This window comes from Trichomonas vaginalis, chromosome V (genome assembly GCF_026262505.1).
Source record: "Trichomonas vaginalis G3 chromosome V, whole genome shotgun sequence".
Taxonomy (NCBI): Eukaryota; Parabasalia; order Trichomonadida; family Trichomonadidae; genus Trichomonas; species Trichomonas vaginalis.
Window position 1 is genome coordinate 13,639,577 of NC_067207.1, and position 25,843 is coordinate 13,665,419.

General features: G+C 32.2%; 4 protein-coding genes and 1 pseudogene across 5 annotated transcripts, besides 4 other annotated features; 1 reads left to right on the plus strand and 4 right to left on the minus strand.

Moving 5' to 3' along the window:
• Positions 1-2,261: 2,261 nt before the first annotated feature.
• TVAGG3_0330900 (uncharacterized protein) lies at positions 2,262-6,019 on the minus strand (the record flags this gene model as incomplete). The annotated part of the gene is made up of 1 exon (XM_001325848.1): positions 2,317-5,874. One exon carries the CDS (start codon positions 5,872-5,874, stop codon positions 2,317-2,319), a length of 3,558 nt encoding a protein of 1,185 aa, XP_001325883.1.
• A 290-nt stretch (positions 6,020-6,309) lies between these two features.
• On the minus strand, positions 6,310-8,903 carry TVAGG3_0330910 (spectrin binding; the record flags this gene model as incomplete). The annotated part of the gene is made up of 1 exon (XM_001325849.1): positions 7,866-8,759. The coding sequence occupies one exon, from the start codon at positions 8,757-8,759 to the stop codon at positions 7,866-7,868; it is 894 nt and encodes a 297-aa protein (XP_001325884.1).
• A 784-nt stretch (positions 8,904-9,687) lies between these two features.
• Positions 9,688-10,728: a mobile genetic element.
• Positions 10,729-10,744: 16 nt separating this feature from the next.
• Positions 10,745-11,759, minus strand: TVAGG3_0330930 (annotated as a pseudogene). The gene has a single exon. A coding segment is annotated over exon 1 (1,015 nt).
• Positions 11,760-12,682: 923 nt separating this feature from the next.
• TVAGG3_0330940 (uncharacterized protein) lies at positions 12,683-14,224 on the minus strand (the record flags this gene model as incomplete). Its single annotated transcript, XM_001325851.1, has 1 exon — positions 13,553-14,095. The coding sequence occupies one exon, from the start codon at positions 14,093-14,095 to the stop codon at positions 13,553-13,555; it is 543 nt and encodes a 180-aa protein (XP_001325886.1).
• Positions 14,225-22,657: 8,433 nt separating this feature from the next.
• Positions 22,658-22,948, plus strand: TVAGG3_0330950 (ribosomal large subunit biogenesis; the record flags this gene model as incomplete). Its single annotated transcript, XM_051230427.1, has 1 exon — positions 22,658-22,948. One exon carries the CDS (start codon positions 22,658-22,660, stop codon positions 22,946-22,948), a length of 291 nt encoding a protein of 96 aa, XP_051100157.1.
• A 35-nt stretch (positions 22,949-22,983) lies between these two features.
• Positions 22,984-25,843: part of a mobile genetic element that runs on past the window's edge.
• Positions 25,630-25,662: a mobile genetic element.
• Positions 25,630-25,662: a terminal%2Cinverted (terminal inverted repeat of LTR63 transposon ID:TVAGG3_0330970).

Sequence of the window (25,843 nt, forward strand, 5' to 3'; positions counted from 1 at the left end):
TATTGGATATTTTATCCATTAACATACCGAGTACGGTTATGTTTATAACATTGTAGAGAGCAAGGGACAAGGTGCCGGCCATGCAATTTTGATTGATGGAAATTGTCGACTCCAATCAATGAATGATAAATTCAGCTACACTGGCAAATTCGATAACGTTGTTTCTAAAACAGGAGAAGCATCAAGCTTTCCTTTTATCATGCAAACAGTTCAAAATCCTCCCAGTTGCAGTGATATGCCATCAGCAATTGCTGCAAGTGATCCCACAAAGACATCACTCGCACGATTAAGCAACAATGGAAATTATCAAATCACAAGTAATATTGTACCACCTTCAATATATACATATGTTGCAACTCCTATCTCCAAGTTACCAGCTACAACAAAAGTAACAAAAAAGTCGACAGCTGTTAAAAATCCTCCATGGATTAAACAATACAAAACATTATCTATGCTGCCAACTGCAATCAAAACACCATTCAAGACAGTATTTTCAACAGCTCATAAAACTCCATTCAAGACAGTATTTTCAACAGCTCATAAAACACCATTCAAAACTCCATTCAATACAGTATTTTCAACTGCACATAAAACACCATTCAAAACTGTATTTTCAACTGCTCATAAAACACCATTCAAAACTCCATTCAATACAGTATTCTCAACTGCACATAAAACTCCATTCAAAACTGTGTTCTCCACAGTTCATAAAACTCCATTTAAGACTGTATTTTCAACTGCTCATAAAACACCATTCAAAACTCCATTCAATACAGCATTTTCTACGGCTCATGATACTCCATTCAAGACCCCATTTTCAACAGCTCATAAAACACCATTTAAGACTGTATTCTCCACAGCTCATAAAACACCAATCGAAACTCCATTCAAGACAGCATTTTCTACGGCTCAAAAAACGCCATTTCAAACAGTATTTTCTTCTCCAGGTGTTTCTAAATACGCAACCCCATTTTCGACAAGACATTCAACACCAAATAGTACGCCTTTCTCAACTGCTCACTCCACAGTATTTTCAACACCCCATAATACGCCATTTGTGACATTTGCTCCCACAAGATCTGTTTTCCCCGGATGGTATGTTCCTCCAGAATCATTTGAAGGGCCAAGTACAAAGACATTAATTTCTACATGGTATGAAACCAATGTTGCAACAAAAATAGTTTTTGAAACAAATATAACAGATGAGGACGGAAAGTACTATGTAACATATACTGATCAAGAAACTGAAGTAATTTCAATTATCGCGATTCAAACAGAAGCATATATTTCTCTCCAAGTAAATTCTGGAGGTGAAAAACAAAAAGCAAAATTTGGATTACCAATGATCATTGGAATATCCGCTGGTGGGGCTATTCTTCTAATTCTCTTAGTTGCTCTAATTTTATTCTTTACATTAAAAGCAAGGAAAGAAGAATCTTTTGAATCAAGTTTGGAAATGGCTGAAGAGACAGCATATAATGTTCACTCTTCACAAATAACATCTGTTACGAATGACAATCCACTTTGGACTACCACTATTGAAGGTGATCGTGAGGATCCATTTAAAGATGACTTCAATGAAATAGTGAATGATAATTTCTTCACTATTAAAGAAACCGGCCTTGAATAACATTATTATCTCTTCTTGTTTGATCTATATAAACGTATGTATATCTAAGTTATGATGATTAAAAATTTACCACTTCATGTGATTCCCATGAGAAATTTAAAGCTTTCTTCAGCATTTAAATCATATGAATCAAAACTTTTTGTAAATTTTTATATGCCTATGATTATATATGAATAGCTTAATATGCATATTTCATATGAGCTAAAAAAGAAACTACGGACAACATAATGAACAAATAGTATCTCTTGTATTTTGATTTGATAAATATTACCATTTCATTTTTGTCTCAATTAAGTAAGGGTGTCGTTTTGTCTCCCCCAAGTTGGGACACTAGGGGACAAAAATTGAGGAGATTTGTTTGATGAAGTCGAGTTCCTTTAAATTAAGAATCAAAAATTATTTCCATTAAAATAGAACAATCAGTAATAAGATATAGATGCATATAATCAAAAAGAAATATAAATAACAAATGCAAAAGATCAGTAATAATATATAGGTGCAAATGGCCAATAACAGGATATAGGTGTATAAGATCAAATAGAAATATAAGAAACTATATACTCAGTGCAATGATCAAATAAATAATAAGATATATGTGCAAATGATATAAGTCAATCTAATCAAATGATAGTTTTACCATGTATAAAAAAATGTAGTAAAATATACAAACAATAAATATAAATTATTTATTCATCAAACATTTCTTTAATTACAGTAATTCTTCTCATTACATCATTTTGTATGAGAGCTTCTCCGGAGTCAACTTTTCCGCCAGAAAGGAGATTCTTTATTCTGGACAAAGAGTCAGGCGATGCATCCTTCAAGACACGCATTGCTTTGACTGAATCTGAACTTGTTATCTGTTTCAATGAGTTGGAAATCGAATTCTGGAGTGACAAAGGCCATTTATCTCCAATCAAATTCCTTAAAGATGCTGGAGTTTCAACCATTTCCTCAATTTCTTGTTTAATTTCAGGAATTTGCTGTTGGGCATGAGGAATTTCAACAATTACTTCATCGACAAGTTCAGGAGATGTTGGGATATCACTACTTTCAGGGATTTCAGTTGAATTCTCATCAAAAAACCGAAATTCTGAAATTTTTGCAGTGAATTTCTGGTTGAAAGGCTTTCTTTCAGGGAGAACAGGTGTTTTTAGCTCTTTTACACCCTTTATTGCACATATTTGCTGCTTCAAATTCTCAATTAAACTCTTTTTGTTCTCAATTGACTTTTTGTAGGCTTCTATCTGCATTTTGTAGTGTTCTATCTGCATGTCAAGCTGCGTATTTTCGTTCTTGTAGACGTCAAATGATCCAAAGAGTTCTTTTTTGAGTCTCATCAGTTCATTCTGGTTTTTTGTGTAGGAAACCTTTCGGGTCTTCTTCAATTGCTCGGAATTCTTCTTTTCTTCCATTGTTTTCTTCCGGATCTCGATTAATTGACCGACCAAATGATTTTTATATTCTTTTTCTTTGTTTGACTGGCCATGGCTCTGTATGGAGTTTAGTATGATGTTCTGGGACTCAACGGGCAGCAAACAGTCATCGTTAAACGAAAGGTTGGAAATATCATTTGAGATATTTTTGTCTTCAATGAGTTTTTTGATCTGTGTTATCTGGTTCCTGCATATAAAGATCTGGAATTCAGGGAAACAGATGCCAGTAAAGAACTGGAGTGGCATTAAATTCAATTCTTCAGGAGCAGGAGTTTTAATCGACAAAAGGAGAGGGATTTTCATCTTTACTGATGATCTGTTGGACAACAAGAAGCAGAAATAGGAGTAAATGGAAGGAATTAAATTCTTATAAACGGAAATCGTGTTAAAGAACGCGATAATGTAATCGGAAGTCTTGAACGAGTTCTTAGTGTCATATTGGATGAGTTTGGCCACAAAACTTCCTATTTTTTGTATAGGTTGATAGTCAATTTTTTGAGATTTAGTAAATTGATCGACAGCGGCAACAAATTCCGTGCAATTATTGACTCCTAATGGCTGATTATCAATACTTTTCAACAAATTCTGGATTCTTCCCACTAATTTTTCAATTTTAATTTTATTCAAGTGGGAAGTTATCTTCCAGAACGCCGTATCAATCTCATAAGCCTGTGTCTGCGTTGGAGAGAAGAAATCCGGTACAGTATTGTTCAATCTCAACAAGTTCATAATATTATGCAAAAAATCTTTGTTTGAAGCACTATCAGTATCAGCCAAAGTATAAACAAACATTATAATGTTAGAAAATCCATCAATGAAACGTTTTTTGTTAAAATGTTTCAAAGAATTCATTAAAACACTCTCATTCTTGATGGAAGGCTCGATTTCAACCATTTCATTGATGATTTCATCACGGAGATTGAAAAATCTGAACAAATAAATGAAAATTAGCAAACAATTCAAAATATCTTGGTTGTTTGAAAGAGAATTCGAAGAAATAATAAGAAGGAAAGCACTGACGTCAAGAGATCCACGTGATATCATGTCAAGTTGCAAAATTAAGTCACTATTCTCTTTTGAATAATTTTTTTGGAGGTTTTGACATGATTTCACGACCAATTTGGTCAGAACTCTATGGTCAATTGACAATGACTTGATAAATTGTACAAATTGACCGATAAATTTTGGATCATCTTGATTTTTCAAAAAATCTAAGTCATTTTCATTCAATCCAGGCAAAACAGACCTTTCCATCAAGTATAACAAACTATTTCCGAACTCATCAATCAATTCTGAGTGATTTAAAACACTTTTTGGCTGATTATTAAAATCAATTCCATGATTTTTGAAAAATTCAAACAAGTAATCATAACAAACATCATTATTACCATGTATTGCTGCATTGTGTTGACAGGGAATCAACAAACTCACAGTATAAAACAGTTTTGGAGCCAAATCTTGTTTAATTTGGCGAAAAATCGATCCGAAATCAGGAATTTCGCTATAATTCACTTTGTTTGCATCAACATCAAACAAAAACTGCAACAAAGGTGTGAAAGAAGTGTTAGATATTTTGAGATATTCAATAAAAAGATAAACAAAGTTTTTTCTTATATATTTCATAATACTATTATAATTATCATCATATATACTAATTAATTTTGATTCAATTTGATTTTTCAAAAAAATTATTTTTTCATTTGACAAAATTTCAGTCAAAACAGGTATAAAAACATCTTTCTTCATTGCGATGGATGCCAATGTGCGCACATAAGTCAAAGAAACAGAGTTATCATAGGAACATATCGATAAGTAGTCCAATGTCATGAAAAACATGTGGACAAGGTAAATTTGTGTAAGTTGGTCGGTCAAACCGATAATTTTTTCTGAAGAAGAGCCATTGAATTCGGAATAAGCTTGATTCATCACTGATTCTGATAAAAGACTGATGACATCACTGAAATTGGATGGCCTAGTGATTAGTTTAGAGATTCCGGTGATGAAATCATGTGAAAAAGTGTTTGTATCCAAATTTGAAAAAGATTTTAAAGAAAGAAACACTTTTTCAAGGTTTGGAGGATACAGATGGCTACTATTAATGTCAATACCTGCATCCGATGTCACTTTGATGTCTTGTTTCGTAAGTGCGTCGATGACATTTAATAATAAAAATTTTTCTTCGTTTGTGATATGCATTTTACCTGTAAAAACACTTGCATTGTCTGATGTTGTCGATTCTATGTTCAGTTTGATGTTTAATTGTATGGAATCTAGTTTTTGAATTGTATATCTGTTAAAACATGCGGAAATGCTATTGATTGACTCTGCAAAAACAATAATCTCTTGTATCTTTTTGATATTCGTAGTTAGCTGGTCAAGAAACTGCGTAAAATTTTCAAATTTTATAAAAGCTCGAGTGTGATTTGGTCCTAAGTCAATTTCTTCTATTAAAATGAGCAATTCAGTTATGATACTTAACGTGTCATTAATGATATTTGTATCTAATCGCTCGTTACTTGAAAATTTTGATAATAATTCGGTAATTTTAGTTTGAAAAACCTCTGCTGACTGACTTCTCGGAAGATATGGTATAATTGTGGCTAGTCGGATCGTCCAAAATCGAATTTTTATGTATAAATCAAATGTTTGTAAAACATAAGGTCTTGCACCACATTTTGGTACCGAATTCATGATGTAAAGAAGTGAGCACCACTTTGTGATCAAATCATCGTTGGATAAATTTGGAATTTCACGAGAAAATTGTTGCAAATTTGTAAAATGAGGCTCAGGACCTGATTTAATCTCCATAATTCGATGAGTAAGTTCTTCCCTAAATGAGTTGGACTCCGATTGCGGTATTTTAATGTAAGAAATTTTGTTCCGCTTTTGGGAGTCGTTCATTTGACCCTCAATTTCAAATTTTCTTATAAATCTTGCTATTGTTAAAGGATTTTTATCACACACATAAAATAATGCAAATATTACATATAAACATTGTGGTTTTGACTTAATTTTTTTCAAATCAATTTTTAGATCTAGATTTATTCCTACATTTTATTAGAAAATCCCAGAAACAAAGTGAATCATTGCGATTAATCACATTAAATACGAATTTAATTTGAGATGTTTGATTTCACAAAATTTAATCATTTATTCTTGATATCATGTCGATAGTTTAGAATGAATTAGTGAGTTATGACAAACATTTGCTCTTTTGGCTCATTTTTATTGTATGATCAGTAAGAATTTTTATCTTGATGCAGCACTCCGCGTTTTGCATTGTACGCCAAATACACAAGACAATGTTAAGAAGTTTTGCAATAGCACCAAACAAACAGATTCTAATAAATTCATTTTTTTACTAAATGAATATTTCAATCTCTTAGATCAGAACTATAAAGATCTATCAAAATATCCAAATGTTGAATTTATTGAAATTTATATTAATCAAGTTACAAAAAATGATCCTCTCCTTCCATCTTTCAAAAATTATTTTATTTTTCTACTACAATATCTGGAAGACAATCAAATAATACCATTTACTCAATATGATAATTTACCAGAAACAATTAACAAACAATTTTTAAGAGGTTATTGTCACATTTCACGTCTTTCCGATAATCAAATAGCATTTTTTTATACAGAGGCGTTCATTGGTATATTTACATGAATGATTTATTCATGGATATAGATTTTCTTGAAATTGACCAAAGCAAAACAATAATTTTGTTTGAAACTAACAATCAACTGTCATATTGGCGTAATTTGAAGAATTCTAACATATCAGATATAAGTTTGAACACATCACAATATGATTTTCCCAATACTAAAATTAAAATTTTGATTATTGATCAAATCAAAGAAGTAGTATCAGGAATCCAAGAAATAATGAAGCCAACAACTTATAGTGACTTAGAAAGATATGCAAAAGAACAATTCCCTTATTCAGACTCTATTAAAATTTCTTTTATCAATAAAAACAACGGATTCAAAGAACTGACAAAATACAACTATTACAATCATTGTGACGAGCAAATTACAATTCAAGGGGTTACTTTTAATCCAAAATTCAAGTGCATCGTGATAACTTCGAAAGATCCAATAATAACATCATATTCTTTCTATTTTAATGCAATAGATCCAAAAGAACGCCTATCAGAAATATTTGAAGATGAAAATTTAGAATTATTTTATTTATTAGAAAATTCTCTTGCACCTGCTACAAATACAAAAGATAATAACATAGATACACTCTATTTATTCATTCCAGGATTTGCTTTACAACCAAGATTAGTTTGAAAAATAACATCCAAAATAAACTAATCGAATTATATTTCTATTCAGGGGTTTTTAAAATGGGGTGCAAAAAAGTGCAAACACGATTATTTAAAATTGAATTTTCTCATTTTTTTCCGCGTTTGAAATTTTTTGCATATTTTACATTATGACCCTACGCATGTGCATTGTTTTGCTTATTCAAACAGTTTATTTTTGAGTGAATCTCTCTGTATTTTATTTTTCTGTGTTGTAAATCTCAAAATTTCAAATTTACTAAATCCTAAGAATAATCATTATACTCAGAATTCGTTTTTAAAATTTCTATAATATAGTAATAACATCAAGGAGAAATGCAAATAGAATCTGAACATCATTATCATTATCTATATATGATCACAAGTCATATAGTCGTTTTCTTTCTATATTTTAATTGAAAAGTTTAATTATTCTTTTATTTTTTTTAATGAAACTTATCTTCGAAAATATCAGAAAAAGAATAAATAGTATCTTATGTAAGAGCATTATTCGTTACCACCATGTGAAATAAGAAGTTCAGCTGTTTCTATTCTATTATAAGTTGCAGCAATTTGAAGTGCGGTTTCCCCATCATTATCTTTTTCATTGATATTCGCACCATGTAAAATAAGAACTTCGGCAGTTTCTTCACTATAGTTCATTGCTGCATAATGAAGAGCGGTTTTTCCATTTTCATTTTTTTCATTGATATTTGCGCCATGTGAAATAAGAAATTCAGCAGTTTCTTTATTATTGTGCATTGCTGCAACATGAAGTGCAGTCTTTCCATAATTATCTTTTTCATAGATACTTGCACCATGTGAAATAAGAAGTTCGACAGTTTCTATACTATTATTTTCTGCTGCAATATGAAGAGCTGTCTGTCCATTAATATCTTTTTCATTGATATTTGCACCAATTGATAGGAAATATTCTAAAAGGGATGGAATATTAAACATCACTGAATAAATAATGCATTTGTTAATTGCATTAGTTTGATCAAAATAAACTAAAAATGATTCAAGATTATTATACAATGCACAATAATTCAAATCTATTTCTATATTGAACTCATTCATCAAGAATGTAACAAAATCAATATTGTGTGAAATAATTGCATAATGCATGCTTTCTTCATCTGGTTCTTGATATTTCAAACATTCACTCATGATATCTGGATTTCCGCCTAAAAATGAAAATTCAAGACATCTTTGAGTTATTTCTGAGCTAAATTTTGTTCTTAAAAACTTGAAACAATCAACTGCTCCATGGTAACAACATAATTCAAGTAATGAATATCCTTCATAAGAGTATGGATATAAATCGCATTTAAGTTTTTGATTTTGATCAATTTCATCTCTTTCAGTGAATATGATGAATTTTTCTAGGTCATTATTCATAATCGCGCTGTAAATTGTATTTTCTGTATGAATATCAAGATTTTCTGTTTTAAAATTTTCGAAATCAAGAGATTTGTCTAATTTAATTCCATATTCTTTATAAAGCAGAAATTTGGAAATGATATTAATTCTTTTGACCTCTTCTACATGGTATTCATCAGATATCAGTTTGGAAAGAGATAAATATGACTTTGTATAGCGATTATTATAAGGAATGATATTTAAAATATCTTTTATAATATTTGTGGGGAGACGTTTCTTTGAATCAATCAATTCTGTTTTGATTATTTTGTAAATTGAGTTTAAATCTTCTTCATTTTCCGTTTTTTAGCATTGTACGAATCGATGTAGTATTTGTAGTTACTTCGTAATTCGATGTATTTGTTTGGATGAATGTCTTGATTGGAAATTAAAAAAATTTTAAAAAGGGCCTAATTGCGTTTTTACCATATAAAATAATTCACAAACTCATTAGAAGAAAAACTATTTTATACATGCGGAAAACAATGATCCCAAAAATTTCAGATCTAATTTATGAATTTAGATTAAATTCATATATAAATGAAATGTAATAGTCGTTGGCAATAGGATTTTCATCCAGATGCTTCTAATAGAAGATTTTTTGGCAATCACTCAAAATCAATTGATTCTTTGAATCTAGATAAAAGCTCATATTTAACTAAGTACCACTTTGTTTTTATTTTTCAAAAGGTAAAAATTGATATTTTTTTTTAATTTCTCTAGTTTAGAGCCTGAACTAATAGATAGCTCATATGGAAAAAGTGAAACTATTATAGTGTGGGAAAAATCAATGTCCTACCACTTATATACATTAGTAACTTGAAAAACTGTTTAATTTTAATTGTAAACCTTGTCTAATTCACATGTTTATTAAATTTATTTAGTTCTATATATTATAATTAGTTAAGGGTGCACACGAGAGGATCATGTAAACTTCAGAATTTAGAACCTTATTTTTAGGCATTATCTTGGCTACCTATTTAGGCTCGAAAAGCAAAAAATATCAAAAAATACAACTTGACTCCATTATGACCCTTTCATGGAGGTAGTTTTTATCCGCTAGTATTTTCCCTTTGAATCTCTTTACAATTCGAAATCAAATTCAAAACTCAGTAGAAGAAAGGAAGAATCGACTTACTACGGTTGTAATACAAATAAATACATATATTTAATTATTTTTATTTACATAATAATTGTTTGAAGCTCATATTCCATCAAATTTTTAAATAAAAACATTAAAATGTTGAAAATGTTCATATATTTTAATAGGGTTTTGGCACTTTATTGAGGAATTACTACATACATAGTCGAACTGAACTTGATATTTTGAAATTTAAATTATTTATCAAAATTAAAATTTAACTTGAAATTTATAATTATTTAGTCATATTTTGCATAATTCTAAGTAGATTTTGTAAAAAATCAAGAAAGAAAAATTTTAACGTGCTTTATTTTTTCTTTTTTATAATAATACATATTATTATATAATTAACATATTCATAATGTTTCACCCTTTCAAAAATATAATCCTCCTCCTCTCAAATAAACGTACATACGGGTGGCCTCTTTTTTCAAAAAATTAAAATTTGAAATTTTGGGCTCAAATATTAGAGATTTTTTCAACCTTCAACGATATATGTTGTCTATATCAGACCTCCTTTCTTTTTGATACTTAACATTGTTCCTAAATCTTAGCCGTTAAGGCTGTTCTGAAAATATTTTTTTTTCGAAAAAATTCAAAAAAAATTCTTAAAATTCAAAAATCCCTTAATTCCTGAGGATTTTGGAAAAAAGTTTTTACATGAACATGTGTATATTATATGAAGTATATTGATAAGGTAAAAATCAAATTTTATTGCATATTCATCGAGAAAATAAACTAACGAATCCCTCAAAATTGAGAGGGTAATCCTCCTCCTCTCAAATAAACGTACATACGGGTGCACCCTTAATAGTTTTAATATTTATTGTTTTCGCTTGATTATAATTTCAAGAATCTGACCAAGTGCTTTCTTTGGATATTTTGGATCAAGGTTGGCAAGCTCTGTGCGCAAAGCTTCAGATTCTGTCCTAGAAAACTCTTCGAAATACTGAGGAATCTTCAAATCAGCGTAAAGTTGTTTAATATCATTAACGTACTCTTCATGGCCGATTTTTTCTTTAAGAATCTTCTTTTGATCGTCATTGGCCAACTCATAAGCCTTGCAATAGCACCAACTAATTTTTGCGTCCTGAATATCAGTTCCAATCTTACCTGTATGCTTTGGATCTCCGTAAACATCGATATAATCATCTTGAACTTGGAAATAGTTGCCTAATCTGATCATAAACTTTTCAATATCTTCAAATTTGTCGTCAACATCGTATATTTGACTTCCAATAAGGCCAAAAACTATAGGAGAGACAACTGTATAGAATGCTGTTTTGTATGTTACAATTTGGTTGTATTCTTGGAATGATGGTATTTTTGCTATGAAATCGTATGTTTGGCCAATAGTTGTGTATGTACCAATCTTACGTGAGAATTCAATTAACTTTGCGTAGTATTTAGTATTGAGTTTGTTGCGAATTTTGTCCAATAAGACATAAGCTAGATCTTGAAGAATAAGACCATCATTAACAGCTTGGTCACCAACTTCACACAATTTCTTCACGTTTGTACCAACATTCTTGGCCTCTTCTCGTTTCAGATTGATCCATCAAGTCGTCGGCTATCAAATAACCAGCGTGAATGATCTCTTCAACCCAGCCGAGATAATATCCAACCTTAGCTTCTTCAGAATCTGGTGAGTATCCAGTTAATTCAAGATAAACAGCTGCAGTCATAATTCCTCTAAGCATTTTTCCGCCTTTTGTTGAATATTCAAGCATATCTATGCAGTGTTTTTGTACCCAGTCAACAGTGAATCCGTTGAGAAACTGGCTAATGCATTCTTTAACTTCTGGATAGAAAGCAAAAAATTCTTTGCTGCAATTCATATCAAAAAAGATAATTGAATGGAGATCACCAATTTATTTAAAAAACAGACCCTCAAAATTTATCGTTTTTTCCCAAATTTGCCAACACATCATAATTCTATAATACATACAAATACACAACGTTCAGAAGAAATCGATATATGAAGAGTTTACTACAAAGACCTATTCAATGGTGACAGGAAAACATGTCAAAATTACCCGAATGAAGCATGTGCATCATATTACTACTTAGGAAGTTTGTCTATTTTTAGTAGATATAAACAGAGTTATTTATTTTAATTTACCCCCAACTTCCAAATAACTCCATAACTTATTTAGTTTGTATTCTTCTTCTGCTTCAAGTGATGCAAAAAATTGTCTTAATTATATCTCAGAAAATGCTCTGTTTGAGTGGAGAAAGACTTAGGATCAGGTAACAATTTTACTTCATATAAAGCAAATAAAAGACCAACTAGTTATGGAAAAAGTGAAACATTTGATTAACATAATCAACTCCCAAAAGATCTCAATCAATGGATTGATCAATATCATAATAGTGATGTTATTGATTTTAAGTTTCAATAAATAATTAAAAATTGATATATTGACAATAGAATTCCAAGATCATTTTAGGAATGATTTATCTCATTAATCTATGAATAGTTGCAAGGAAATATTTCCGAACTTAGACATTGTTAACAAAACAATCTTCATGATTATATTACATCGTTAATTGGTAACATCATTGTTTGATAAATTTAAATTAGGAAATTGATATATATTATTTTACAGCATGAGAGTTAAGTTCTTTCTTTCTCCATTAAAGCACATGATATATGCAATAGATATAGTCAAACTAGCTCCACAATAGATTTCAACAATACCATATTATCATTATTAATAATGAATACGCGAGACCATTTTCATTTTTTTTTTCGATGGGCCAATAATTGTTCTTTAGTTAGGGTGCTAGATTGAGCATCAAAACCAAAACATCCCATATATATTGCACACCTTTCATGAATAATGAATTTTGACGAAATCTATCATCAATTGGATTACAGTTGCATCAAAAAAGAACCCCATTTTTGCTTAAATTCAATATTATCATTAAAACCAGTACTATAATCATGTTAGAATTGCCAATATATCTACATTCACATGTGATGCCATTATAAACTTTCAAAAAACAGAAGTTATCCATCAAATTCTTATGAAACTAATATCAAATAAATGAAATTTGAGTTAAATTATATCAGTCGAGAAATAGGTACAATCTCAGATCGATAAACAATTTTCTATTGATATAACAAGCACTAATAAGTATCTTGTATGGCACGCATAATAATTTACCAATTCATCTATTTATACGCCGAATCTTTTGAAACACAAATTCATACAAATGCTTTCTCAGATACATTTACAAAATCCTATATATTGCTAGATATAACAGACTGCAGCTATAGAAACTGAAATGATTTTTCAATCACCAAATACATAATTTGAAATGTATTTTGCATCATGTACAAAGAAATTGTTTCAACAAGTTTCACTGATTATAATGATTGATTTATAACATATGAAATAGAAAATTCATTAATATGTGGGTTCTAGAATGGAAAGCTGGAATGATTCTTGATTTAAAAGCTAATACAAAATAAAGATTCAATCATTTTGAGTTTATTTAGCTTGCTTAAGTAAATCGATTATTAATACTGTTTAATAATCCAACTAAATTATTTAAGCTAATAGATTATGATTTAAAATAAATATAATTTTTTTTAATAATAAAATAACAAACAAATATTTATAAATTAGGCAAATGTAAGAGGAAGCGATGCTCGTGCATTTTTGGCTCGGTTTCCAGGCAAATTTAGCAAAGAATCAGGATAATTTCGAATTGTAGATCGAGTATATTCTTTAGATTCTGATTCAGAGTGGAGAACTCTTTCAACACAGATGAGTCCTGCAGCATCTTCTGCTGTGAATCGATGTTGGGGTTTTGATTGAACAGAGTTTGCAAGCCTAAACATAGATTTGTTCTTTCTAGGTTTAACCTTTAATTCATCAATCATCGTCTTAAGATTTGTTAATGAATAATTTGAAGATTTAGGGTTGATATTAACAGCTAAATGACCCAAAGGTTCATTAAGCTTTTCATCGTCAAATATTGATGGAACTTCTCGATCATCTTTCATTTCCATTGATAAAAAATCAATGGGTTCTGACATTAATCTTTGTTGATTTGGAGATAATGGCTTTTGCTGAGGTTTACTAGGTTCAACTATAGTTACCTGACGTTCTACAACAATTGGATTTTTCTTTGGTATAGTTTTAGATGCATGGATGACTCTCATTTTGAAAAAACGATTTTTTGGAACTCTTCAGCTCGGAAGGAGATATAATGAATAGATGATATTTTTGATTAATTTATGAAAGCTGTCAACTTAAGATCCCTATTAGTGAAAGACAAATTCCTTACACTATGAATTTTTTAAAACAAAATATATTTTCATTTATACCATTCTCAAGTCTATTGAAAACACAATGTGTTATATTTTTGACAAAGTTTTTGAATGCGTGGCAAGAGTTTAATGTTTTGGAGAGTAAATGATATCAATTTCTATTCAAAACAATTAAATCAGATCATGGAAATGTTCATTTCTATTTCTATGCAACATTCGAACATGAATATAGAATCATAGATATTGCAAATCAATTTATTAAAATATTCCAATTTCGTATTCAAATTGTTTTGAATTAATTATTATTTGATATGCTCTCTTGAATACCAACTATGAATTTCATCATATTTGTTTTAGATGATACAACAAGAATCCGATAAGTTTAATTTGATTAATTAATTTCTCATGCCAAATTAGAGAATCTCTTTGTGAAGAGGTTTTATATTTAATTCATATATTTTTTAGACGGCAGAAGTGGCTAAACAGCCCTCAGAAATTTCGTATGAAAAATAAGGTTCTCTAAAGATTAAATGATTCGCAGCAGCGTTATAAGAATAAAATATGGATAGGACATCATATCATGATTTCACTCTGATGTGAAATGGCATTTCATTAATTCAGATTTATAAAAACTTATATTTGGCTATTTAAACCGTATAAATGCATTAAGCAATCTATTGAAACATGGGGTTGATGGTTGAAATTCCTATATTCACTGAATTTGAATGGACTTCTGTTATTTAACTGCAAAAGTGATTTTTATCACATAAAAATAAATATATCTAGCAAGTAATACCATTATTCGATGAAACAAAGTAATTTTATAGAGAATTTAAATATTTATTGAAATTAATCTAAATTATTGGTCTTTCTTAAAAGGAAATATCCACTTTTTTTAAACGCTCAAATAATAGAAAATAATTTCAAAATATATAATACCCTCAATTTTTGACTTTTGCAACTTTTTCATGACCCTACCCAGGTATCTAAAATACCATTTATCGCCTGAAAAGCACCCTTAATTTATGCCAATTGACAAAATAAAGATATGTTTAGAATGCTGATATGATGGAGAATCATGCTGCATCATTATTGGCCAGCAATATATAATATTTAAGAAATCTACGAGATTATCTGATTTCATGAAACTCAATGTATACTAAGTTTCAGACTTTGAAATTTTAACATGTTGATATGGGTACATAGGGTTTATGATTCCAGTCATTTATTTAAAAAATTACAAAAATGAATTAATATGATGTGAGTAACAATGGTAATAAACGCTTAATTACTAATATATTATTTCTTGGTAGGAATGAAATGTTTTGGTGACATTTATAGAAGTTAAGCTGAGAATCAAAAATGCAAAAATTATTTTAAATATTACAAGCATTATTTGATGTCATTGAGTTTAGAGTCGTGTAGATATATGAGTACAATATGTTATTGATGTATATATGCAATAATTGTGAAAATGAAATGTGAATCTCAAGATGAGTTGCATGTTACTGCGCTATAATTTGAATTCAATACGTACATAACATTACTAAATGTATTTTAAGATAATACAAAAAATTAAGCTTGCAAAAAGATATCGAAATGTAATTTTCATTAGATTCAAAGTTCTGAATAGATTTTGATTTTAACTATTGATGAGTTTGTCAAACCTCTATAATAATAGAATGTAGAACTAATTAAATATAATTAATAAAAAAATACAAATTTAAGTGATATTATAAGAGATATATGTGATGTTACCAATATGATATGATATTGGAGAACTGATAGAATTGTGATGTGAGACTAAATATGATTTTATTATGAATAGGAGAATAATATTAGAAGAATTTCTTGAATTTAATGTATCTGAATATGTAATTGGGCATATATTCTATATATATATTGGTAGGTTAACTAGAAATAAGAAGATGAAAGATTGTTAATGAATAATATGAGATTAAGCGAAAATATATTGTTCTAATAGATGAGTGTTGAGATCCAATATATATGAAGAGGGATATGTGAGAGGAAATATGTATATTTAATAAAATAAGCGATGAGAGAAAAAATAACAAAGATTTATATGAAATTTTGAGTATTGAAAAAGCTCGATTAGTGATTTTATGTCTGTTAAAGGAATAGATATTCTAGGAGAAAGATAAATTGAATTAAAGAAGAATAAAAAAAGTTGATTAAGATTGATAAAAATATTGAATTGTATGACAATGGAAAGAAGGAATAAATTGGTGTTGGTATGACGGTATCATTTCGGGAGACATTGCCTCTGCATGTCTCCCAGAATGAGACAATCTTCTGCAATCAGAATGTGAAGCAAAACTTTGACCGACAAGAGTGTATTGTGCACTCCTGTCGGTCGCAGTGTCTCATTCTGGGAGACATTGCCTCTGCATGTCTCCCAGAATGGAACAATGTTCCGCATTGATAACTTGAACGCGGAAGTTTGACCGACAAGAGTGTATTGTGCACTCCTGTCGGTCGCAGTGTCTCATTCTGGGAGACATTGCCTCTGCATGTCTCCCAGAATGGAACAATGTTCCGCATTGATAACTTGAACGCGGAAGTTTGACCGACAAGAGTGTATTGTGCACTCCTGTCGGTCGCAGTGTCTCATTCTGGGAGACATTGCCTCTGCATGTCTCCCAGAATGGAACAATGTTCCGCATTGATAACTTGAACGCGGAAGTTTGACCGACAAGAGTGTATTGTGCACTCCTGTCGGTCGCAGTGTCTCATTCTGGGAGACATTGCCTCTGCATGTCTCCCAGAATGGAACAATGTTCCGCATTCATATTGAACGCGGAAGTTTGACCGACAAGAGTGCATTATCCAATCTTTTTTGTCATATACCTCAACCCACAAAGACAAAACCTTACATAAAATAGGTAAACTTTGGTTTTCACTTAATAATGTTTATTTTTAATTTTTTGTTCTTTATATAACTTTTTCTTCTACTAAACTATTTTACAGACTCTACTGAGCTATCCTCACGTATATACCTGTGACAATAACACATATATACTCCCTTCATATTCTGATCTCATGACATATTACAGCACAAACTATAATTATACAACATACCTCATAAAGTCTGATTTTACCCCTATCTAAGCGTTCAAAACCTATTTTCCCCGCGTAATCTGATTCTTCTGGCTCTGCTGATTCGATTTCTGCTGTCAGATCGTGAAAATATGCATCACACAATGAGATAAACACAAAATACACAATTTAATATTTTCCTTAAAATTTCTCTTCAGGTTCATATTGAAACAACATCTTTTTTTGAAAATACAATTTTTTCAAAAAATGTATGAATTCAAAAGTGCATACTATATATAGTCATTACCCAACATTAATTTTGTATTTTAGTTTTTAAGATATTCATTTTATTATACGTCTTATTCAGAAAATTAAATATATTTGTGAGGGAAAACGGAGGAAATAATAAATATGTCAAGATCGAGGAATTGACAATTTTAAGGAAAATATTAAGTTGTGTATTTTGTGTTTATCTCATTGTGTGATGCATATTTTCACGATCTGACAGCAGAAATCGAATCAGCAGAGCCAGAAGAATCAGATTACGCGGGGAAAATAGGTTTTGAACGCTTAGATAGGGGTAAAATCAGACTTTATGAGGTATGTTGTATAATTATAGTTTGTGCTGTAATATGTCATGAGATCAGAATATGAAGGGAGTATATATGTGTTATTGTCACAGGTATATGTGAGGATAGCTCAGTAGAGTCTGTAAAATAGTTTAGTAGAAGAAAAAGTTATATAAAGAACAAAAAATTAAAAATAAACATTATTAAGTGAAAACCAAAGTTTACCTATTTTATGTAAGGTTTTGTCTTTGTGGGTTGAGGTATATGACAAAAAAGATTGGATAATGCACTCTTGTCGGTCAAACTTCCGCGTTCAAGTTAATGCGGAACATTGTTCCATTCTGGGAGACATGCAGAGGCAATGTCTCCCAGAATGAGACACTGCGACCGACAGGAGTGCACAATACACTCTTGTCGGTCAAACTTCCGCGTTCAAGTTATCAATGCGGAACAGTGTTCATTCGAGGAGCCCTCGAAAAGAACCTCACATCGACTCTCTCTTTCCGGCATCTTTACCGCATATAGAAAACTGCTCGTTCGCAACTTTGTGTGCAATCTAAGAGATGATTGCGGTAAAGATGCCGGGAAGATTGATGCTGCAGCCCCAGGCCGCACTCAGATTTCATCCCGCTACACAATTGTTCATCCAACAACTGTCATAGAGGTTGAAATTTTCGACCAGAAGTGAAACATATCATTTTTAAGACTGCGGCGCGCAAGCAAGTTTGAACCTTTCAAGGGTGATCAGTCCTTTACTCATTTCAAGACCTCTTGTTGCCTGATAAAACGATACTTCCTTCCTTGTGGGCCATTGAAAACCGCCCAAGCCGTCACAACTTGCTTCCTAAATTTTATTTGCGGAGTAATTATCATGCATATTTTATCGGATAATAATATCAAAGCTAAATTTCATATTATTTTTTAAAGATATGCATTTTCTGTCTAAATTTATTTTTTCTGTTTCCAATTCACGGAATAATATTCTTACAAGCATATACATAGCTAATATATATCATTTTAATAATAATAAAACCAAAATGATGTATTCTTCATATAGTTATTTAAAATTCGTTAACTAGAATTGTATTCAGAACGAGGCAAAGTTAGGAGATACATAAAAACCAATAACTCGATAAGTGATACCTTTTTTCCTGATATATCTATATGTGTTAATGTCAAACACGATTTGGAAAAATTAATTCTTTAAATCGGCTTAAGAATAAGACCAACATCAAAAGCATGGCTTAATAAATTAATAAATCAATGTTTAATTACCGATTCATGCATTTTTTTCAAAATTTCAAATTTCAAATTTTTGTTTCTCGAAAATATTAATTGTTTCCACTAGATTAACAAATAAACAATAAATTGGATTAATGTAATGTCCAATCATTCATTTTAAATTTTAGATTTAAAACAATATTTTTCTCCATATTATGAACTTGCAGGATCCTTTGAAATCTCATGATTTCATCTGTGACTTTCGTTTTCTATAAATTTTGATAGTCTGTAATGATGTTCGTTGTAAAGTCACGCAGAACTCATTCAAATGAAAATAATTTATTTTTGAAGAAAAAAATACTTTAAGATCAATTAATAGAAGAATAATATTTTATAGAAATGCGAAACTAAAAATTCAATCTTTTCTTTCAATTTTGTTGTTGTTTTGAAAAAATTTTTCTGTAAAACAATTGAATACTATCATCGTTAGCCTTATAAACCTAAAATTTATATCTCATTATGATTTGTTTGCAGTAACTTTGCCATTTTACAGATTAATTGATAAAGAGTTGATCGCATTTAAACAGGATGCAAGCTATACCATTATCTCCTTAACTAATTCCGCTAAAAAATTCCGACAATATTATAAACCATCTTTTGTTAATGTCACAATTTTAATAACATAACATATCAACTCATGATTAGTGCGTAGTTCAATATTTTCGGATTATGGATATTTTTCAAACTTTTTATTTGAATGGTTTACTCATCTGATTCCAAATTATCCAAAACTAAGTAATATTACAAAAATGATCGCTGTGCACTTATATGCAAAATATAATCATCAATTATGAAACACTCTGAAAATACTTAAAATAATTATTTCTATTTTTTAAAAACATATAAGAATTATACAATATTAGCCAATTATAATTCATCCAAGATCGCTATTTCTGTGAAACTGGGGGTTTTGACATTGAATTTTTGAAGTTGCAGTTACATTCTTGAGAAAAAAGCGGTTTTGACGAATTTGTTTTCATTTCGAATGTTTGTCTTTTTATCTGTTTTAGCTCTTTCAGCTGTAGATAAAGACAGATGTAGCCTCTGTCAGACAGGCTTAGGCATTGTTCACGATGCCATCAATGCTGGCTATGATGATAAGCAAATCGTTGATGCCCTTAAGGCCAGCTGCCCAACATTACCATCTCAATATGTTCCAATTTGCAATGCTTTTCTTAAAAACATCGAACACATTCTTGCTGAAATTCGTGCCGGAAAGGACGACAAAGCAATCTGTGCTGAATATTCATTATGCGCCCAGAAGCCAAAGGTTGAGGCTGCCAACGGTCTCATCTGCGACCTCTGCGTCGACCTTCTAAAGAAGGTTGAGGAGATCATGGTTAGCACAAAGATTGAAGCCGATGTTATCGCTCTTGCAACCAAGTACTGCGAGAAGCTTTCTGCTCCATATTCCACCCTCTGCGACTCCCTCGTCAAGCAGTATGTTCCAATGATCATGCAGTACCTCGAGCAGGGTCTGAGCACATTGAGATCTGCCAGAAGATTTCTCTCTGCGAAGCCTCAAAGAAGTCTCGCGCTGCTGACCCAGTTCTCTGCGATCTTTGCACAGAACTTGTCAAGAAGATCGAAGACATCATTGACGATACACAAGTTGAAGCCGATGTTGAGAAGCTCGCCAAGGAATACTGCGACAAGCTCCAGTCCATCTATGCCACACTCTGCGAAACACTCGTTTCCCAGTATGTTCCACAGATCATGCAGTGGCTTGACCAAGGCATCGAACATCTTGAGATCTGCCAGAAGCTCCACGTGTGCTCATCCTCCTCCTACAAGGTCAAGGACACAATTCTTTGCGACCTTTGCACAGACCTCATCGCCAAGATAGAAGAAATTATCAAGGATACAAAGCTTGAGGAAGATGTTGAGAAGCTCGCTAAGGAATACTGCGACAAGCTCGGCACAATGTACTCTGCCCTCTGCGAAGCCCTCGTTACACAGTACGTTCCACAGATCATTGAATGGCTTGACCAGGGTCTCGAACACGCCGAAATCTGCCAGAAGCTTCACATGTGCGCTGCCACAAAGGTTGCCCGCCAGCCCGAAAACGGCCTATTATGCAACTACTGCGTCACAATTGTCCAGTACATCGAGAAGCTCATGCTCGACACAAAGGTCGAATCTGAAGTCGCCAAATTAGTTGAGAAGTTCTGCGCCGCGTTTCCAGTCTTCTCTGGTGTCTGCGACAAGATCGTTGAGAAGTACGTTCCAATCATCATGCAGTGGCTCGAACAAGGCCTCGAACATGAAGAAATCTGCAAGAAGCTCGGTTTCTGCACAAACGCAATCAGAGCATCTTCCAACAGCTTCGTCTGCGACCTCTGCACAGAGCTCGTTGCTAAGGTTGAACAAATCATGGTCGACACAAAGCTCGAGAAGGATGTCATCGCTCTTGCCCAGGAGTACTGCGAGAAGCTCGCTGTTCCATGTCCACACTCTGCGACTCCCTTGTTGCCCAGTACGTCCCACAGATCATGCAGTGGCTCGAACAAGGCCTTGAGCACCTCGAAATCTGCAAGAAGATCTCCCTTTGCCCAAAGAACGCCCAACGCTCAAACAGCTTCGTCTGCGACCTCTGCACAGAACTCGTTGCCAAGGTTGAGGAAATCATGGTCGACACAAAGCTCGAGAAGGATGTCATCGCTCTTGCTCAGGAGTACTGCGAGAAGCTCGCTGTTCCAATGTCCACACTCTGCGACTCCCTTGTTGCCCAGTACGTCCCACAGATCATGCAGTGGCTCGAACAAGGCCTTGAGCACCTCGAAATCTGCAAGAAGATCTCCCTTTGCCCAACAACATTCGAATTGAATGTCGCCCGCATCCCAATCTCATACGAGAACGGCGTTACATGCGATGTCTGCAAGGACTTCTTCAAGTGGGCTGAGGACGAACTCGAGAAGTACACAGTTCCATACCTTTGGAAGCTCGTCAACGAGAAGTGCCCCAACGTCCCATACCTCCGCCAGTTCTGCAAGATCATCAACGTCCAGAACATTGAGACATTTGTAAACCTCCTCATCTCCCAGGCTCCACCAGCCAAGTGCTGCCAGTTCCTTAAGATCTGCCAGTAAAACCTTCTGACTAATCTCTAAGTTTTAAAGTTTGATTTTATTTATCTTCTCTAACTTGAAATTCTTTTATCTTTTTATCCAAGGTAAAAAAGAATTAATCAGAACTTATTTTTAAATCTATGCTTTCATTTATTATGGTTTGATTAATAATTTTGTTTTGATCATGATCTGTTATTTAGATTTAATATAATAAATAGACTTATTTATATAAGATATTATTAAACACGAGAGATGAAGGTCATAACTCAATGAATTATTTCATTGCTTTTGCAAAAATCAAAATTTCTTTTGTAAATCTCAATAAATAAAATCTGCACAGGTAAGACATTTTATTTTTAAAGAAATTAGGTCGCTGTAATTGATGATGGACATATAAAAAGTGTCTCTTTAGTGTCCTTCAAAATTGAATTCATCAAAAATTTTTGGTCGAAAAAAAAGCAAAAATCTAATAATTTTTGATGACACTCCCTTGCAACACATGCCGCATGAGATTCGAGTCAAGAGCACTCCTTACAGAGCACTATCACTCTGAATTACACCGCACAAACCTTGTTTTAAAGTCTCGTGGCCAAGATCCAATCACTGAAGAACAATTCATTGCTCTTCAGAAGAAGAAAGAGGAAGAAGCCGCTGCACTTGCACCACCACAACCAGAGATGCCACCACAAGATGAAGAAGAAGATAAAGAAGAATTCCACTACGAACTTTGCCGCGATAAGATAAATTTTAGAAGGATTTTCCTCATATGATTGCTCCTCGGAAAACGGGGGGAGAAGAGATTCCGTATGAAAATCGCAAGAATTTGGCTCCTGGTTTGAAAGGTTATTATGGTTCATGAGGACTTTTTAGTCAAACCCATGTGCAATGTGGGCTTCAACCTCGTTAAATGCTTGTTTATATTTCTGATGTTAGATGAACTATATAAGCACCGAACGTCGGAGAGATGGAAAAGAAAACTTCAAGCAAAAAGATAAGGTCATGAATCCAAAGACAAAAGCATACAGAAACAAGAAATACCGCGTTCAGTACAAAAGGAAAGGAAAAGAGTTATAAGTATATGATATCCATACTGAAGAAGTTGGAAGAAAGAAGAAGACAGCAGATATGGGTTATGTTGCATTTTTAAGTCAGAAGAAACAACAAAAGCTTTTTATGACCTGCTAAAGATTTTACAAATCTGACAGAAAACTGGTTCTACAATCGATGAAAACTTACCCGATTTCAATGACATAACCGAATGAGCAAATAAAGGAAATTGTCAAAAAATACTCTTCTCAAACCAACACTATGACATCAAAGGTTGCAACAAATACTTACATTCAAAAGAAGACTAAACATTACTGAAGGAAAAAATAACAGAATATTTCGATAACTTCAAAGAGGAAGAATAAAAAAATCTTAGCTAATTTTTTTAAATCATAAGACATTAACGGAAAGTGAACTCAAACAAAAAGGAACACAATGCATTTGCCAACCAAATAACTTTAACAAAGCAAAAAACTTAAAATTACTTGTCAAGCTTAACTATTCTTATTTTACCAAGTGTAAAAAATTAAAATTCTAAATATGATTATGTTTACTAGTAACGAGGTTCATTACTTAGATAGTGATATCTATTGTCTATCCGACGATATATCATGCTGATATATTAATAACAGCATTAAATATTTCAATTGATTCACAAATCAACTTATGCATCGTCACATTATTTTACAGTTATCACAGATAATAGACATATCATACCGCACTTTTTGTAACACATAAAATATTTTTAGATTTCAATAATGATTTAACGGTTTTTTTCAAAACTTATAAATTTAAAATGAGTGGTAAAGAATCTTCGATTTTAAATTGATTAGAATGGTTAAATCAAGCCCTAATCAACAAATGATCACGTGCCAGCCGTAGTGATCGCCGACTGCGTCGCGAAGAGCGTGGTCCAGGGGAAAGCCGTATCAGTCCACGCAAATCATGGTCCAGTATGTAACTGAGGTACTGGTGAACAACGAGACGTCTGGCTTAGCACAACTCATATGTCGAATTTAGACCTCTGTCAGATTATACGTTCGTAACATAACAACTTTTAAAAACGCTCTTGAATATTCAATCAAATTGAAACGATTAGTCGCACGGCATACATGCACGTAAATATGGGTCCAAAAACTATAAAGATATATCCACCACAAAGAAAGTTAAGGATGGTACAATAAGTGGATCTGTCCAAAATTTACATAATAAAGTTGCAAGATATAAGATCATAGATAAGATAGTCTACTACGCTCCACGGTCGCCTTTCATCACACGGACTACCGAGAACGATCTATTCAGACAGATCGTCAAATGATACTTGAATCGCTCGACACATCAATGAGCGAAACAAACGTCCAGACACCGAAAAATATTTCAAACTGTCTGCAGTGACTTTCCCATACTGCCCACAATACTGGATGACTCCAGGAGCGCGAGGAATCAAATCAGAGTTGATTACAGTTCTCACTGACATTTCAAGATGACTATATAACTGAAAAGTATATCGTCACATTATTGCAAGAACTCTTCAAATTCTCCCAGACGGATCTAGCCAATGCGCAAGCCGCGAAGAATTTCTATTCGAATATAGACGAGTACAAATCGTTCGCCAACATTCAATTGATACAAGAATCGGATATAAATTCAGAAGATGACCCATATTTCAATACGCACAAATCAGCCTTACACATCTTTGAAAAAAACTACAAGATTATTTTGACCGTAATTATTGAACATTCAATTTTCCGAAAGAACTGTTAATAAATGTTTCAAACTCTCAATCTTTGCACACCGCCAAAAAATTCAAAGGCAAAAGGTCAAACAAAATACGAAGCTTTTTACGTTAATGAAATATGGCATGTAGATATTCACTTTTTAAATCATCGCCAAGGTGAATATCTATATGCCGTTTTGACGATAAATCACGAAAAATTTTGGCTTGGTCACATTCGAAACTAAAGAAGCGGCACAAACAAGTCGTGTCATAACAATTTTCGATGTATATGGCAAACGCGTTTGCCATATGGAGTGACAATGGGCTTGAAAACTACGGTGTTTTCAAAAATTTATTAAAAAATGCAAACGTCGAATCAATCACGATAATACCACACTGCCCTTACATGAATGGCAAAATCGAAAGATTTTGGCAGAATATTCAAGTTGATGAGGTAGCTGGGATCAAATTCAAAATTTAATCGAAAATTATAACGCAAACACCACATACACAGTTACCAAAAAATCCAGAATACATACCTGGTTTACACCAAACAAATTTTATGATATCAGCGAATAATGATACCACCAAAGAACCCCTTTGAAAGTTGATGGAGAAATTAAGGATTTGAGGATTTCTCTTCAACATTTCCGCGAGAGGAAGGCCAATCAAAGAAATTAATTCGTAATATTTTAAAATCGAAAATAAAATCTAATTTTTAACCCAAATTAACAATATCGATTACATCTTCTTACTAAGCTCAGTCAGATTAATAAGAATAAACACTTACTTTTTTAAAACATTTACATATTTTTTTTCTTCGTTACAGAGATACGCAAGTGCAAAAGAAGCAGCAACTGTAGTACAGTAATTTGACACTCCGAAATCGAACATTAGTGAC